The following is a 17,717-nucleotide window of genomic DNA, read 5'->3' on the forward strand; positions in this document are numbered from 1 at the left end:
CGAAACAAGACTCCGCTTATTCCGGCTCCAAGAGACGGAAGACTCGAGACCGTGCGCAGACAATACCGACGCAAAAAGCGAGGCCTTTTGGCCGCTAAAAGTTAGTTTTTTCTCGGTTACGACAGAGAGACGTCGAAACCACATCCGAACCCAATGGCGGAAAAAAACAATCTGGGGATGGAGCCGATGCCCATGCGCACTGTAGTCCAGGGGAGGAGCCACCTATCTCAGGATACTTCGAAGACTCTTCCAGGACAACAATGTGCGATCATCCGGACCCAACACTAGGCGGCGATCTAATGCGGCGATCTAATGCTAAGATATGAATTTAGCAGCCCACATGCCTCGAACACTATAATATAATGTACAAATAAAAAAAATTGCCATATGAAAAAAGTGCACGTTCTAGTGAATTGCGGTCCTGTTTCCTGATAACCATCGTACACCCCGAACTCGAACGCAGAGCATCTAAAAGGATAACGCAGCTCGGCGAAGGTCCTCGTTCAGCAACGTGCACTAAACTGTGCGGAAAAGCCTTGATGTGGTACAATTCCATTTGCAAACATGTTTTTCACCGCATTTAACGCTACTGATTAGGACAAGAGTCAGAACGGATTTTTTGCATGGTTATTGTGCCAGATCTACGCACCAATGTATCACCAACGTATAGGTGATGATAAAAGAAAGTGTAAAACATGGGTGACCCGTCTGTTAAAATGGATGCAAAACACATTTTGCACCAGTTATTGCACACTTCATAGCGCCAAATGTAAATGAAGCCCGGAGTCCGAGCTACTTCCCCTTAGCGAGCGGTTAGTACATCCAGCCCGGGCCTCGGCTGCAGCTTCCTGCCCACTCAGCACGTCAGTTACGTCTCTGAGTTCCTGTTTACCAGTGACCAGGCCGGGTCACGGCGAGGCTCGTCAGCGAAAGTTTCTGACAAGACGAGTCATCTCGCCCCAAAAATAGAGCAGCCTTCCCTTCCCGCCCGCTCGTGGGCAGCAACACTCAAACCAATGCTCTCTACTGTTCAGTGCTAAAATATGCACCTTGCAGTTTATGTTGGTCTGTGAAGCGCCTTGAAACCATTGACGCCCGGTCCGCAGAAGAAGCTGCTTCCCAGCTTTAGCCCTGCCGATTGTTGCACGTAATTGGTGCAACCTTTTTGAAATATACCTCGAGTTTTACACCTACAATCAATTCGTGACACAACGCAATGCTAGCACTGGCACGGTGCCCAGTGGTGGCATGATGTGCACGTATCTCGGCCTACAGGTTTGGTGGCCTGACATCAGCCAGAAGAGAGCCCCGAGTCAGACGAGGGCAGAGATCTCACACCCAAGAAATCGAAGGTGCCACTCGAGGGCACGGGAGTGGCACCTTTAGTAACTCCCCGTCATGTCCTGAAGCACACCCTGTGCCAGGCAGGTTAAGGAGACTCCAGCTTCCGGAAAGGCGGATGCCCCAGATCTGAGGCTCCACCTGGTGCATGCTGTGCAGGGCGAGCTGGGAGTCACCTCTAACAAATACTGCAGCCGGACTGCCACCTCACTTAAGGCTCCATACAACACGGGCACCAACGTATGCCTCATAAGAGGCACAGGTTACCAAGCAAATTCACATTAAGCAAAAGGCGACTAAGCGAACAAAAAAAATCTTCCACACAGCAGAAAAGTCCACCACTTCAAAGTCATTGAATGAAATAGTACAGCCGGGCCATGCCGACCACCCATCAACGAGCAACATCTTACAAGAATGACCATTCCACCATCCTGATATCGCCCACAATTTCACCTACTAAACTCCCACTGTCGTCAGGTGTAACTGGGGACCGGTAGCTCTTTGGGACCAACACGTACAGAAGGGTACCGGGGTGTGGGACTCTGGTGACCTCCTGTGTGTGCATATGAACGGCAGCCTCAAGGTTACGGCAGTCTCCACTCTAAACATTTGTACCCATGCTGCCATCTGATGTTTGTAGCCAGGAAATCTTAACTATTCAAGAATGCGTTACTTCAGACAGCTACAGCATGGGCTGCACGACTGACTCTTTATTCAACTTAGTCCTTGATTCAGAGATGGTTACTTGGCCACCTCACTGGTAAAATGGAAAAGTAGCGCTATTACACAACAGGTGCCAGCACCATCTGGATAAAAGATTCAGGGAATACAAGAATCACTCACACAGGAGCATCACTCTTATCCCCAATTGCTCTGTGGAGGACGACAATAAGGATCCATTCCATTCATTTCATCGTTAGTCAAACCAATGCTGGATTCCCAACAAATCCTAAGCTCCCCCAATGTAAACAGCAAAAAAGCAACTGGACGAGGTGGGCTAGTCTGTGGGCTACCTCTGGGAATAACTTTCCCAAGCAGTCACTTTAGCCATTTTAATGCTGCTGGAGGGGAAATTAAAAACAAGTCCTAAAGCAGCAGCGCCTATGCTTGGACAAGAGGGTGAATCCACCCTGCTTCTGCCCACCCTCTCTGGGTGACCTGCATATATCAAGATCGCTAAACAATATTTGAAACACAGAGAGGCAACATAACAATTATTCAAAGCATAAATGCACAGTATAATAATCAGATCCATATTCTTTCTTCGTTTCTCAGTAACAAATCTTTTAATCTTGTCTTGTCGTCACACAGAGTGCCAAGAGAGGTTTCAAAAACAGCCAACGCGTTTCGCCCCATAGGGGGCTTCCTCAGGGCAAACTTCGCAACGTTCACGCTCAAAAATTAGATCACTTATGATCCCCGTTAGTGCTAATATCAAAGCTCAATAAATCACGACCCAGCAGTCAATGCTGAGATAGTGGTTGCGGTGGACTGTTGCCCGTATTCAATTCATATATTATGATTCTCATGTGATATATTCTTCAAATGTGACAATAATAATTCAGACTAGATGTCTGAGTCTGAAAACTGATCGCTGTGAGGGAACGCCAACACGGTGGAGCCGGCTACACATGCCCTTTGGGAGTCAACCATCGCATTGACCCACTTTCCTACATTGGAGTTTTGGAATAATCACGTCTAGTCTGAATGGCTGTTTTTGCGGTTTTTTGAAACACCTCTTGGCACTCTGTGTGACGACAAGACAAGATTAAAAGATTTGTTACTGAGAAATGAAGAAAGAATCTGGATCTGATTATTATACTGTGCATTTATGCTTTGAATAATTGTTATGTTGCCTCTCTGTGTTTCAAAAATTGTTTAGCAATCGTTGAGTCCTATGGCAGTGGACTAATGCGGTGGGCAACACTGATTTTGTACCTATAGACAACTAATATTTATAGCTAGGTGGTGCGGTTCCTCAGTATCCCTTACTGCCATCTCTTTCTTTTGAGATATATCAAGATCGTATTGTCAGTCTGGGAACCTAAAGAGTCTGGTGTTGTTCGGTTACCCATCATCTCCATGTGGAAGGTGCAGGTAGCAGGGACAATCAGAGACTAGGGTTTCTTGAGGGCTACCTAAGGGGCTCAATTCAGCCCAACCTGCTAACATGTTTCTGATGGTCACACCCTTCCTCCAAGGGTACGTTTCCCTCTACCAGAAAACCTCTGGAGAACAAACCTACCAGGTGCCACTTAACTGAGGCTGTAGGACCAGTGTGCTGCTAAGTGCATTGTTTCAATTTACAGCTTGTCAAACACTCAACTCCCAGAATATTCTCATCCCAAGCACATGCTGTCACTCACCTACAGACCCAATCAGTTTGCGTCATGAGTCCTCTACCTCTCTCCTTTTCTTTTGACCAGTCATTCCTACAAACCTGCCGGATACGCAACGGCCCCACACTAAGGTCATTACAATATTACTCATGAGAGTGGCGTGTCAACCAGACCACTACCCTATCATAAGAAATGGCGTCTCACAATAGTGATGTCATCACCACTCTAATGCCAAGGAGCAATATCCTACGAGGGTTAAAATCTCACTACTCTAACACCACAGAATGTCGTCTTAGGAAACCCCTGACATGTCAAGCAATGACGGCTTGCAAAAGTGACAACCTCACCATCCAAATGCTATGGTTTAACATCCTGTGGGAGGGACAACCCCAGCACCGAAAAGGTATGGTTTGAAGTCCTACAAGGATGTCAAACCCACTGCACCGAAGCCATCGAATGATGTCTTATAAATCACCCTAATGTCAAGGAATGATGTCTTCTAAGAGTGACAAGCAGAGTAGCCTACTGTGATGTAACAGCGGTGACATGGCCATTATCCTTCAGGAAATCCCATCACAGGACTGGCAATACTGCCATCGGAATATCACTGAATTATGTACTATGACCGTCACTGGCCTACCACACTAATGACGGGGAATGATAGCAAAGTGACAAGCGCACCACCGTAACGCCATGAAATAGCATGAGTTTCAGGGAGTTTTAGTGTACAAAAGACATAGGCCACCAAACTTTATCAAGTCACTCCTCACAAGAATGACCCCACTGCCATCCTGGTATCACTCATTGATTTATTATAGCTAATGTCTTTGAAAGTTACTTTACAACAGGGTAACATATTGACAACCTCAATGTTAAGAGATGAAAGCGAACAAGAGGGACACACAATGAGGTCTCACAATAATTACACACTGTGACTGCGACAGCTGTGTTCAAACCCATCCTAATCAAATACAGTTGCAGTCTCCACGACCTCACGCTGGAATGTGTCATAAATCCAAAACCGAATCAGACTGAACTTCCTGTAGTATGAGGTATTGACTGCCGCCAAAAATAACTTCTTGCAACATAGAACCACACAGGGGCTGAACAGTCCTAAATAATGTAGGGCCTCATTACGATCAAGGTGAGGCAGCCACCAACAGGCTGTCGGTGGCTGTCTCACCGCCATCGTAAGGCCATTTTCTGCCCCCAAATTACAATGGTGGGCGGTACCGTGGTGGTCATTGGGGGCTCGTAGCGGGAATCCTTCATCCCGGGCCCTTGATTGTGGGTATGGGTGAACCCTGTACCAAGTGATAGGCACATCCCTTTTTTCCATTGCGTTGATACTGCAGCCAGCAGCACCCGCCGCAATGGAAAACCTGGACAATGCGACCGCCACGGTGGTGGCCATATTGTAATGTGTCCTGTGGGATCCCCTACACTATGTCGGCCTGTCTCTATCTCCGTTAGGGTGGCAGGCAGACACGAGTCCGCCCGCCATCCTAATCAGGCCCTTAGTGTTCAAATCTTCATTAAATGCACCTGAACCTGATTTATTCAGGGATATTAAAATACACTGCTTCACCACAAGCTAGCTTACACAACCATTTAATGTCACCTCTGCGCCCCAACCACCAGCCTTCAAAGCTCCTCTCCCCTATCCACTCTGCCTTGACCAATGCTCTTCTCTTCACGCTCAGTTCTTCCAAATCCAAGGTAACAACACCCCTGCCATTTTGGCTGCAGAAGGCCCCCCGATGCCAAATATCAATAGCTCTTCAACCTCCGGGTCTGTTTTTAAAGTCTTCAAGCAGCTCTTTCCGACTTTTTTTTTGTACTGAGGCCTCCCTTGGACCAATCAGTGCTTGAGAATGTTCACTTCACCGCTCTTTCCCATGGACCTCCAAGATCTTGGAACAGACAGTAATATCCCAATTACAACACCGCCGATATCCTTAAAGTTATCCTGAAACTATTGCAAAATGTGCATTCGACCTAGGCCTGGCACTGGAAGCTCACTCTTTGCTCCTGTCCGAGCGTGTATTCTCTTTCTCCAACCATTCTCATCACCTCAGATCCCTTAGCTGCCTTTAACAATGTCCCTCACCACAGATGCTACACTGGTCCGCTCTCGCCACATAACTCGCATTCAGGTTGTTGAGACTGTTCCTAAACGATTGAGAAAAGATGGTTGAGGTTTCCAGAGCTAGAGCTGGTCACGAATACAGACTCCCAGAATCCTACCTCTCCTCCATCCTAGTGCGCACTTACATTGTTCATTTCATGACCGCAGTCAAAACGGTGTCACCTTGCAACATGCTTCAAATTAAAAAAATGGCTCCCAAGAAACATTTGCCCATCTCTCAAACTCCCACAGGAGTGGATGGGCAGCACAGCCAGAAGCCAGTCAAACTCTTCCCGACAGGCTCAAAGACCTGTCGGGTTAGAGCCTTCAACAAGAGAACCTACTACTAGATTACACCACTCAGTAAAACCTTCCTCTAAAGAGCCCACAAACCCTCATGCTGAGGGAAGTAAGTACCATGGTCAATGCAATGCTGGACGATGCCAACTCCTCTGCTGGCATACCAGAACATCTGCTAGTCAGAATGCCAAGTTTCAGAACCCAGAAACTAGCACGAAATAGAGGGACCACTTTGGCCAAAGTCTATGCAGGATCCACTTCCCCCTGGTGTGAGCAAGGATATGATTTAAGATGCTGTGCCTGACCTAGCGCTGCACTACCGGCAGAGCCCACCTCTGCCTTCACAGCTCGGTCTGACTTCCATCGCCAGGGAACCGGGGACTGCTCTACCCTCCTGCATGTAGCCGTGCACACCTCCAAGTGTGAAGAGATGGGGACACTAGGATTCAAGCCACAGACTTTAGAACAGCCTGCCTCTCACATCAGATCAACCCTGCCTTGATCTCTTCAACGAGAGCCCTTAAACCCATCCCAGCCAGGGTCTACTGTGAAAAGCAGCTCACACACACATTCAGCCTTTCACTCATTAGGGGTCGAAAAGTTAATTCCCATACATTGAGTAATAATAACACTTGTCTCTTACAGTGCTTAGAGGTGCGGTATGAAGAGCTATATAAAAGAAAATTATATTATTACGTCACTAATATCAAAGACAGCTGACCGAAAGCAGACAGCCTGCAAGGACTGTAATTTAGGGATTAGAAGTATGCAAGGCTGCGTGTCATCTCAGGCAGCCTGACACCCAGCAAGGAATTAGTGCCGCTTCTCGGGAAGACGTTTACATAAATGTTCTTAATGGCGTCTTTCCTGCTGGAGGTCAAAGAATGCGCGGTGCGTCTAGCAAAGAGCCGACGTGAGTGGCAGCACGTCCATCCAACCCGCATGGGCTGCAGGTGCGAGGAGGCGGGGCTTCAATACATGTTCCCGCGTAGGGTCGGACTGGGAAAGAAAACCGGCCTGGCACCACATTAAAAGAAGGCCACATTTGCAAATCACGGCAGTTTTCAACCTGCAAAAACAAGCTCTATAGATGCTTTGCAAGGTATGGGACACTGCATGCATTTGTGTTTGCTACAGGTAATATCAGAGGAATCAACAAAAAAACGGGCCCACCAGACAATAAAAGTGGCGCACAAATGGCCAAAATGCCAGTCCATACACTGATTGGTATGACCAGCCCTTTGAGCGGTGTCAGATTGATCAAGGCCATATTGGTGATCGCTGGCCACAGGAGGGGCCGATACCAGTCCCAGAGGAGGGGCACACAAACAGTATTTGCCACTCTGGTATTTACTTTTAAATTGTTTGCGCTTTCCTGAGACACCCAGGATGCTGCGCTTAGCCACTATTGGCTGCCACAGGTCAGCAGGGTCACCTGGACAGTCGGCGGGGTCACAGTAAGGGGTATTTAAGCCAGAGGGATCTTCAAAAACCCACTCCGCTTTCTGGTTTTCTGTGGCCCTGCCTACCATCAACGCCCTCTGCTACCCCTTGACACAAGCTTCTGGAACCTGCCAGCCCATCCCTGGATTGATGATTGGAGGAAGAAAAGTGGACATGTATGTTGTTTAAATATTCTATACTAATGACAACAGTCCCATCACTCAAATGTCATGAAATAACACTTCACACATCCCTAATGTCACCTCACAACACTTACAACAAGCACGAGTGGGATGTCAGGTAAAATGTTGTATGGCACGGCAAAAGACCCACATTACTAAAGACACAGAATGAAGTCCTGAAATCAGTGTCAACAAGCCCACTACTATTGCATGTCATAAAATTGTTTTTTAAAATTGTGAACCTCAACACCCAGACAGTGGAGTGCAGTACTAAAAAGCTAAACAACCTTATTTCATAGTTTGTATTTTTAAGGATCTCTACAGTTTCAGAAAACAGAAAACAGAAAACACCAAGAATTTAGCTTACATTTGCACTTTAAAAAATTATGTCTTCAGAGGCATGCAGAATGTGAAGTAGTCGCTTGACATAAGTTGATGGCATTTTAACTGCACAGCATGAGAGCAGACAATAAATATTGTTAGAACGTCCTAGAGCTTTTAATATGTGGGATTTATAAATGTATTAGAGATTTACTCCGTGAGCGGTGCTATAAAGAAGCTCCTAACGGCCTTACATGTGATCCAGCAACATCTGATTGCAGTTCTTGCTGATAGCATGCGGATGCGGATGTCAAAAGGAACTGGTTTGATACAATCAGACCATTTGGCGTAATTGACAAAACAAGTGTCAGTGTAAACAATCACAGTGTATGGCCAGAGAGAGGATTTAGCTAGGTTTGACAGCACAGCATTCTTCCCATCAACATGAAGCACGTTGGTGGATTGTAGGAGCACCCTAAAGTCGCTGTAGTGAGTGAAGTTGTGAGGGAACCAACAAGCTTTCTAAACACGTTCAGATATATGAGGCCTTCAGGAGAAAGCACAGTCTAAATAGAGAGTAATGAAAGAAATTAAATGTATCCCATCATCCTACCTAATCAGGTCTTGCGGTGTTAAAATATTTCAATTGGTCACTTTCTAAATATGGTAATAAAATACAGCTAGGAAAAAGATATGCTTCTTTACCAAAAGATCAACTCTGCGCCAAAACCAGCTTAAAAAATGCAGAGATCTTTTTTTTTAACCCCAACACCTCAAAAAGTTTATTTCCTAAACCAAGTCACCTAGGCTTAATACAGCGTGCTGTTGTAGAAATATGAATACGGCATTGGGCTACTGTCGTGAATTTAAGAAGATCCTTGAAATATGGGTCCTAGAGGGGCATTTGTGAGACAGGAACAGCCTTGCGCCCCCTTATCACAGGCATTGAAACATGGAACTATCTCCATCCAACCTCTAAAGAGAGGGTCCACCTTTAGCAATGCAGAAGATGCTTCAGAAGCCCTCTCTTTCCAGGTCTTTGGTGAGGAACAGCCCAGGCCTGGGCTCTCGCTAATTGGCTACCTCCTCCCTCGTCGCCCGACTGCTTTTCTCTTCTAAGCCAAGCGCCAGAGACTCTGTCCCGGGTCTGCTTGAACTGTACACATCACTGGGTGGATCAATACCTCTTTACAATAGTGAGAAAGAGACTGCTGTCTATCGTGGCCGGCTTACAGTGCTAATCACAGACGGTAGCTGCCAATGCCTGAAGAAATCTCTGCACGTTGCACCAATTCTCATGGCCACACACGTCCACGACCCCCACAGACTTACAAAGATGAAGCATCTCCTCTGTCTCCCACATGCAGCTCCTGGCTTCAGTGTAGAATACAATTATATGACCGAATCAGGGGCAGATGAGGAATAAAGGTAACAAATGCTGACCTCCAACATATTGTTACTGCCACATTTCTCAGTATTCTAGTGGAAGCCTTGCAATGAAACCTGAGCAAAGGACACTGACCTCTTGAAGTGGTTCACCAGGACCCCCACGATCTCCCCGATTCGGTTATCAAGCGTCGGCTGCTGGCCGCACAGGCAGACGATGAGGTCTTTGTTGTCTTTGGTGTGGAAGACCACTAGTTGGTCCTTTCCAGTGGAGACACTTAAGCCAGAAACCTGCAGAAAAAAAAGAAAGCAGCAAATGCCACAGTGAGAAGCTTCAAGGCAGATTGGTACTTTTTTCATATGAATGCTCAGTGCAACAATTTCACTGTTATCATATCCACTTCTCACTCGAGCACAGATAAGTGATGACCTGGAACCTGTTCCTGACCTTCCAGTTATTCAGCTTTCAAATTCAGCATAACTTAGTTCCTTCATCACTCCCTCCCTGGACTTACTTCATTCAACTTTCTGATCTCCTTCTCAAACCACACAAACCTGTTTACGTTTCATATAATATGTGTCCATGTCCCCATGGCCTAGCTTCCCCCCTTACTAGAGATTTCACCAGAGCAAAATAACCTACCTTTGTCTCTAGAAGGTTCAGAGTTTTGGCAGAGAGCGGGAGGAGACCGTGTATGATCGCATCTCAAGTGAAAAAAATGATTTGTTCAAAATAGAACACCAATCATGACAATTGTCCATCCACAATAGTGCTGAAGGTAATCAAATGGACCAATGTATTTTAAACTTTTATGGTACAAACATGGTGCATTATAAAACAAGGTACATATTTGGGGGATATTAGACCTGCCATCTTTTGGTGTGGTTTCCCCTGTCTTTTTGCTTCTGACCTCTTCTTTTTGTCTGTGTGCTGAATTTCGTTTTTGCTGGCTTTAGGACTCTAGGCACTTTACCATTGCTGACCAGTGCTAATGTGCAAGTGCTTTGTATCTAAAACCTGATGGCAATAGGTTTCTCCATGATTTGTGTATTGGTATTTACTAGTAAGTACCTTGTACAGTGTACCATGCATAACCAGGGCCGGTAACTTGAATAATTCTATTGGGCCTGCAGTACCGATTGTGTCACCCACATGAGTAGCCTTGCAACCCTGTCTCAGGCCAGCCAGAGCAGGGCATGTGTGTGCAGTTTTAAACTGTCATTTAGATCTGGTAAGTGTTCCCACTTGCCAGGCCCAGACCTTCCATTTGATTACATGTAAGCCACCCCTAAGGTAGGCCCTAGGTAGCCCCACCAGAAGGGTGCAGTGATTTTAAGAGGTAGGACATGTCCTTATGAGAGTTGCATGTCCTGGTAGTAAAAAACTACTCAATTTGGTTTTCACTACTGTAAGGTCTATCTCTCCCATAGATTAGCAATGGAGCTGCCGGTTAACATCATACCAGTGTATCTTCCAATTGGGAGGAGATAGAAAATTGGAGTTTGGTGTCTCTGGGCTCACAATTTAAAAACACATCTTTTTGGGAAGGTGGTTTTTTGATTGCAGGTATGAATATGTCACTTTTAGAAAGTTGAAAATCTGGGGAATACCTAGCTACTGATTTAAAGTGCTGTTATTTGATTTGAACATACACTATGAGACCCAATGTTTTAATCCTCTGGGATCTGATTGTCCATTTAATTTATCTTTTTTTCAATTTAAGATACTTTTATATTATTTCAAAGGCATCCGAATGTCAAGGAGACACTTATTCATTTAAACAATAATAGACATAATTATATACAACATATACACATATAATGATAACACTGTGACTGAGCTTGTGAAGCATTTACAACATACAAAAATGCACATGTATCTTCACCCACGGGTTTTCACTCATGCTTTTGAACATAACCTTTTTACAAACATTAGGAAAGGATGTCATCACATTAGAATTTCCACATATTCAAATGATTATATTCTCAAACAAAAAAAGGTTTTTTTTTGTTTGAGAATATAATCAAGTTCGGTCACAGTATTATCATTATATGTGTATATGTTGTATATAATTACGTCTATTATTGTTTAAATGAATAAGTGTCTCCTTGACATTCAGAGGACTCAACTTGTGGATTTGTCCCGGGCAAGCGCGACCCAATAGCTCTAGTCGGAACTATTGTTTTCTAAGAACTAGAACTTTATTTAATATTTAAAACTCTGTAACTTGATTTGTGTATGTTGGATTTTTGTTGTTTTGGTCTTATTTTACTCCGATAAATGTTGCCTATTTTTATAAACTGGTGTGGAGTACTCTTGTGGTGTATTCACTGTGTTACTGTGTGTACATGTACAAATACCTTACAAATTGCCTCTGGGGATAAGCCTGACTGCTCTTGCCAAGGGGGTGAGTATGGGTTATTCTTAGTGTGTACCTTACTTACCTTGACTAGAGTGAGGGTCCCTACTTGGACAGGGTGCAAACCATTGCCAACTAGATACCCCATTTCTAACAGGGGAGGTAACAATTTAAGCTTAGTATATAGCACGTTTTGATGGTGGGTTTTCTTCAAGATCAGTCCTGGGGGCAGGGGGAGGTAATAGGTGGGGATCCTTATTGATGACAGACAAGAAGTTCCTTGAAGAGAATGGTTTCCAGCTTCTTTATGGGCAAGTACCATCTTTGGCAGGCTGTTATTTCAGATCAAACATTACACCAACGAAGTATTAGTAACATCTGTGTTAGTTTGCAATTCAAGGCTGTACCAAACATATAAAGTACTTTAACACCCATTCCTTGATGCTATCTCACTGACTTTCCATTTGTATGACAATACATTTACCAGTGTTTTTGAATTATTATTTACTGACACTTTCATAGAACACAATCTTCCATTAGTATAGTATATATTTGGGAGTCCAGGATGTGACTTCCCGGATACTTCCAGGGCAGATTGAAGTCTGGGTCTATACAGTAAGGATGGCAGTATTAGGAGTATCAACCTGAGGATGCATACCAGCAGGACACAGACAGCAGTGCTTTCCTTCAACGGCAACTCAAGCTGCGGCCTTGAGGATGCACTGGGAGAGGCTGCTTGCGGCTCTATGGGTGATAAACCTGAATGCAGGTCCTTGCCTTCTGTGCCGAAGTTGTGAGGTTGCAGCATCAAAGATAGGTAGTAGCGATGCTGTGTGTGTCTTGTGGCAGAAAGGTGGCGGAACTTTGTACTGCCTTGTGCGGCGTCCCAGAGAAAAAGATTCAAGGGAACTTCGACTTGGAGGATCATTGACTATAAGAGTGACGTCATCTTGGAGATGGAATTTTAACCATTATCCCAAGATGGCGCCTGCTCATATTATTGGTCTTTCCAAATTATCATGGTAGTTCTTTTCTTCCAGGTCAATGATGTTGCGTCCCGTTACTTTCAACATAAATAGGGGCAGCAAATTGGTATCCATGTGTCGTAATGTTTCAGGTTTCTTTTTACCAGCGGAACGTTATCCTTCTGTTGCTTTTTTCATCTTTATGTTTTGTGCCTGATTTTTCTTTATTTAGTTCAGGGTCCTGGATTTACCTTGGAACGGGCTTGCCTGTGTTGCAGTCCTATTGTGTGATTAGGTTCCACCACCTCAAGCCTATTCTTCAATCCATACCAAGTTGAAGTTTTTTGTGCCACTGACGTTTTCCTCTAACTTATTGTGATTACTTTTTGAGGACACTGCTCTTCTCATTTTGTGTAGATTGAGTTCATCAACTGGGAAAGTGGCTACTGGAAAAACATTGTCCTTACCTCTGGTGCAAGGAAAACGGAGCGACCATTGCGTCCTGCTCTGGACTGTTCGTTTGAATGAATTGTGAGGTTTTCTTGATGGGTAAGCTTGGAGGTCTGTACCATGTAGCTTATGTTTTTCCTTACTTGCACTGAGCAGCAATTCCATGGCATAGGTGTATGTGTGATAAGTAGCTGGTGGTATCATGTGCTGCTGGATGCCTTCACAGCCAGTCAATTGCATATTTGGGCTGTATTCTGTGCATATTCAGATTTATGCTTGAATGTGTGCTTTGTAAGGTGATGAACAGTATGTCTTGGTGGGCAGTTCTATTGTGTGCTGTTTCTTAGTAGAACGTTACTTGCATAACAAAATTCAAATACTGATTGCATGTATCATGCATACTCTGGTGTGTATAATTGTGTGTGCTATTATGAGACTGTTGTGCATCATACACACCGGAATAACCACGTGAGTCGGATCGGTGTTCAGATACTGTTAGGCGTCCGTGTTGGTGCCTGGAAGATAGTGCTGTAGTGAGAATGTTGATACTCAATGAAATCTATCATCTAGTCTGTGTCAAAGTTTTGCAGAGTGCTGTTGAAACATTTGTGTTGTTACTTTGGAAGAAGTGATGTGGTGAATGCAGCAATATCCAATTTCACAGTGCATCTGAACTGTGTTGGATGCCTGAGAGCTGTTCTGTGTTCTTTCTTGATGATTGGCGGAAGTAGATTCTATTTCTTCTGCTCACATAACATTTGTAGGATTTAGGGTTGTTCTAGAGGAAGTGGGCGTTTAACGCTTATGCAGAACTACAAAATCACCAACTTGGAGGAGTGTTTACACAAAACAGCATAAAGACAGAAGGCCCAGTAATCCACATGGTAGCATGCCTAAGCAGGAATGGTGCACATTAGAAAAATGATGATAGATGGGCCAAAATAATAGTTTCCCATCAGAGCTGGTGACGTATGCAGAACCTGCATATCCTATAAAGGCTGGGACAGTGCCTATTAGTGAACATTTAAGACACTGGAGTGACATCATTGCAAGAGCTCTGCTGGCTTGAGGCTAGGTCCATGCTACATATACCTCATCTATCTATACATACAAACATGAGCAATCAAACATACGAACCTGAGCAAAAACTTTCAGTCTTTTAAAGGTCCACATTTCACCAACTCTTCCAAAGCCAAAAGAGGACAAATTCTGAACATGGCCCCTCTCATGCTCTGAGAGGCGAATGCTCTCTAGTCGAGCAAGCCCTAGTCTGGTCATGTGTTAAACCCTAGCTAGACTGGTACAAAACACATGCAAGAGGGAGGTACAAGACACTATACACCTTCTACTATTCACATAGAAGTATGTCTGGCTATATGTTGGGGAAGAAAAGGGGGGTGAGAAAATGAAGAACACGTACTATGTAGGAGTAGAGTGGGGAGAGTTCCCTCAGGACAAGAACCCTCACTCACCGTTAGGTGACATGCTTCATCATATGGGTTCCCTCCTCACACAGTAGCGTGGGCTACGACTCCCCGAGGGGAGGAGCAGAGGTGTTTTCTCAGAAGATGAGCGTAGAAATATAGATGAATGAGGGGCAGAGGGCAGAAAGGCGTGATAAAATGTGATTTAAAAATGTCTATCTGAATCCACTGAAAGTTTATTAGGTGGTCACAGGGACATGGTGAAAGTGCAAGAGGGTTAGGAATTCAACAGATATACCCTAGTTCATATGGTCAACATGTTTCTGCCAAAAGGCATTCGTCAGGACCTATATTATCAAGTCACTCTGCAAAAAGTGGTTAAAGTGAAAAAGGAAAATATACAAGCCACCACTGGAACGCCCCTCTTCTTTTCAGAGGGATTCGTGAAACTGTGAAGAAACGGTCATGTTTGCAATCAGACCTCATCGTAGATTAAAAACCATATTGCACCCATGCTCCACTATAATCATGAATATCATGCTTACCTAATGTGCGATAAAGTCATGTGCACTCTCCAAACTCTTGTACCATCTTGTGGTGCCCAGGTGTAAGTGCATGTAACAATGTTTTGTAAATATCTAGATACTACATACATGTTTCTCTACGTGCAACAGACAAGGCACAATCACTCCACCTCCCAGTCACCGGGCAGACCTCTAGGTCCAGACCCGGTGAGTGCATCTCTCCACAGGAGCCTTGCTGTAACACATAATTCCTTCTTATTTAGCGCATGATTGGGGCCATAACACTCACACTACCCACTGCCCTTCCATCGCGGGGGTATTTTTACTATGATATAGCGCCCCGATCTGCTGCCTCAGTTGTGCTAGCGCTCCACCCGCAGTTGTGATTTTAAATCACTCCACCTCCCAGTCACCGGGCAGACCACTGGGTCCAGACCCGGTGAGTGTATTACTCTGCAGGAGCCATGCTGCACCACACGGTTCCTCCTTGGTTAGCGCATGATTGAGGCCATCGCACTCACTCTACCCACTGCCCTTCCATCGCGGGGGTATTTTTACTATGTATTTTTACTATGCAGTATGTGTCTCCTCATAGGAACAAGTCCTGGGGCTGACTTTTTAGACTGACACATACAGTAGTTGTCGGTCTGGCCAGGCGGACACCACTGCACCGGCGTCACTCCCTGGGTGTCTCCTCCTACTTACTTAGGAGGGTGATTTACGCGCACACTATCCAAGGGTGCGGATATGCTGTCCAGGCATTGGGATGTGCCTGCCCTTCTTTTGGTTGAGGCCTGAGCAGGCTCACAGACAGAGAACACTCCATGCTGGATTCTTCAAGACACAGCACGTTGATCCCCATATGGGACCCTTGACATGGCATATGCAGCGAAGTTCCATTCAGTCCGAAGTGTCATAAACCTATTATGCATCATTGGGACAACTGTGCTCCGTTGAATGAGCGCCGAGCCTCGGGCCTTGCTTTGTCCATGACTTATTGCCTGAGGAGGTAGTTCCCAACATAGATCAGTAGTGCCCTGGGCCTGTCAGCTTTAGACACTACGTATCCTTTCCTCTGATTTAAGGGGAACCGATGGGCACGCTGCACCTCCAGCTCCCAGTTCTATGCTGAAAGTTTGGGAAAGGCCCCCTTTAATAGCGTAATGACAAATGCCCGAGGGTCCTGGCCTTGTGCCCCCTCCGCCACACCCAGCAATCTGATGTTATTCCGTCTTTAACGGTTTTGAAAATCTCCTAGCTTCCATTGGACGTCCTCCGCTACTTTCTCCTGAGCTTCCTTGAATTCTTGCCATCTAGAAACATCGTCCTCCAGCTTCCCTGTCCTCTCTTCCACCTCCGTGACTATCCCTGCCATCTCTGCATACAGTTTATTCAGTTTGCTTAATGAGCCTTGGCTTTTCTTATTTGCCTGTTTGGCCCTTTTACTCTCTGACCTAGCATCCCCTTGCATCTGTTTTAGGGAGGCATTCAGCAAATCCATGGTAGGGGTCGGGGGGGGGTGGGGGAGGTTTGAGAATGATGTTGTTGCTGCCCATCTGAACCCCCTTCCTCGTGGTATAAGTGGGAGGTAGCTGCATAATCCCAATCTAGCTTCTTTGCCACTTCTAGATGCGATGGACTCACAGGCACCTTTTGTTTTGAGCGTGATCTGTCTTTCTGGTGCTTTACCCTCTGGTTGACTGGAGCCCTTTGAACCGAAGTGCTTTCTATCTTCACTTTAACCGCTTTTTGCAGAGCGACTTGATAATAAAGGTCCGGACAAATGCCTTTTGCCAGAAACATGTTGATCTTATAAACTAGGGCATATCTGTTGAATCCCTAACCCTCTTGCATTTTAACCATGTCACTGTGACCTATGTGAATAGTATTCTCTCGAGGGATCAGTACCCTCTGGCTTTCGCAGAGCTCCTGAGATCCTAAGTGTGTATATGACTATACACCTTCTGCCTCCTTTCTCGAAGGTTCCCTGCATGTGTTCTTGATCCTGCTTCTCAGATCCCGGCCCCTTGGAGACAGAGCCCTCAGTTGCTTCTCAAATGCCCGCCCCTTGGAGGCAGGGCACCTCTGTTGCTTCTCAGATGCCATCCCTTAGAGGCAGGGCACCTTTGTTGCTTCTCATATGCCTGCCCCTTGGAGGCAGGGCACCTCTGTTGCTTCTCATATGCCATCCCTTAGAGGCAGGGCCCCCAGTTGCTCATCAGATGCCCACCCCTTGGAGACAGGGCCCCTCTGTTGCTTCTCATATGCCCACCCCTTGGAGGCAGGGCCCCTCATTGCTTCTCATATGCCCACCCCTTGAGGGCAAGGTCCCTCTGTTGCTTATCGGATGCCCACCCCTTGGAGACAAGGCCCTTCTGTTGCTTCTCAAAAGTCCGCCCCTTGGAGACAGCCCCCCTCTGTTGCTTCTCATATGCCCACCCCTTGGAGACAGGGCACCTCTGTTACTTCTCAGATGCCCGCCCCTTGGAGGCAGGGCACCTCTGTTGCTTCTCATATGCCCACCCCTTGGAGGCAGGGCCCCTCATTGCTTCTC

At 45.7% G+C, this 17,717-nt stretch overlaps 1 protein-coding gene across 1 annotated transcript in view; it reads right to left on the minus strand.

Annotated features, from left to right (window-relative positions):
- The window catches only part of MYO1D (myosin ID), a 620,564-nt gene that overhangs the window by 122,854 nt on the left and 479,993 nt on the right, over positions 1-17,717 (minus strand). Inside the window, exon 21 of the mRNA XM_078645112.1 lies at positions 9,577-9,731. Within this exon, the coding sequence (XP_078501238.1) occupies positions 9,577-9,731 (155 nt within the window). The remainder of the gene's footprint in view (positions 1-9,576; positions 9,732-17,717) is intronic.

This window comes from Lissotriton helveticus, chromosome 5_1, assembly GCF_964261635.1.
Source record: "Lissotriton helveticus chromosome 5_1, aLisHel1.1, whole genome shotgun sequence".
Lineage (NCBI taxonomy): Eukaryota > Metazoa > Chordata > Amphibia > Caudata > Salamandridae > Lissotriton > Lissotriton helveticus.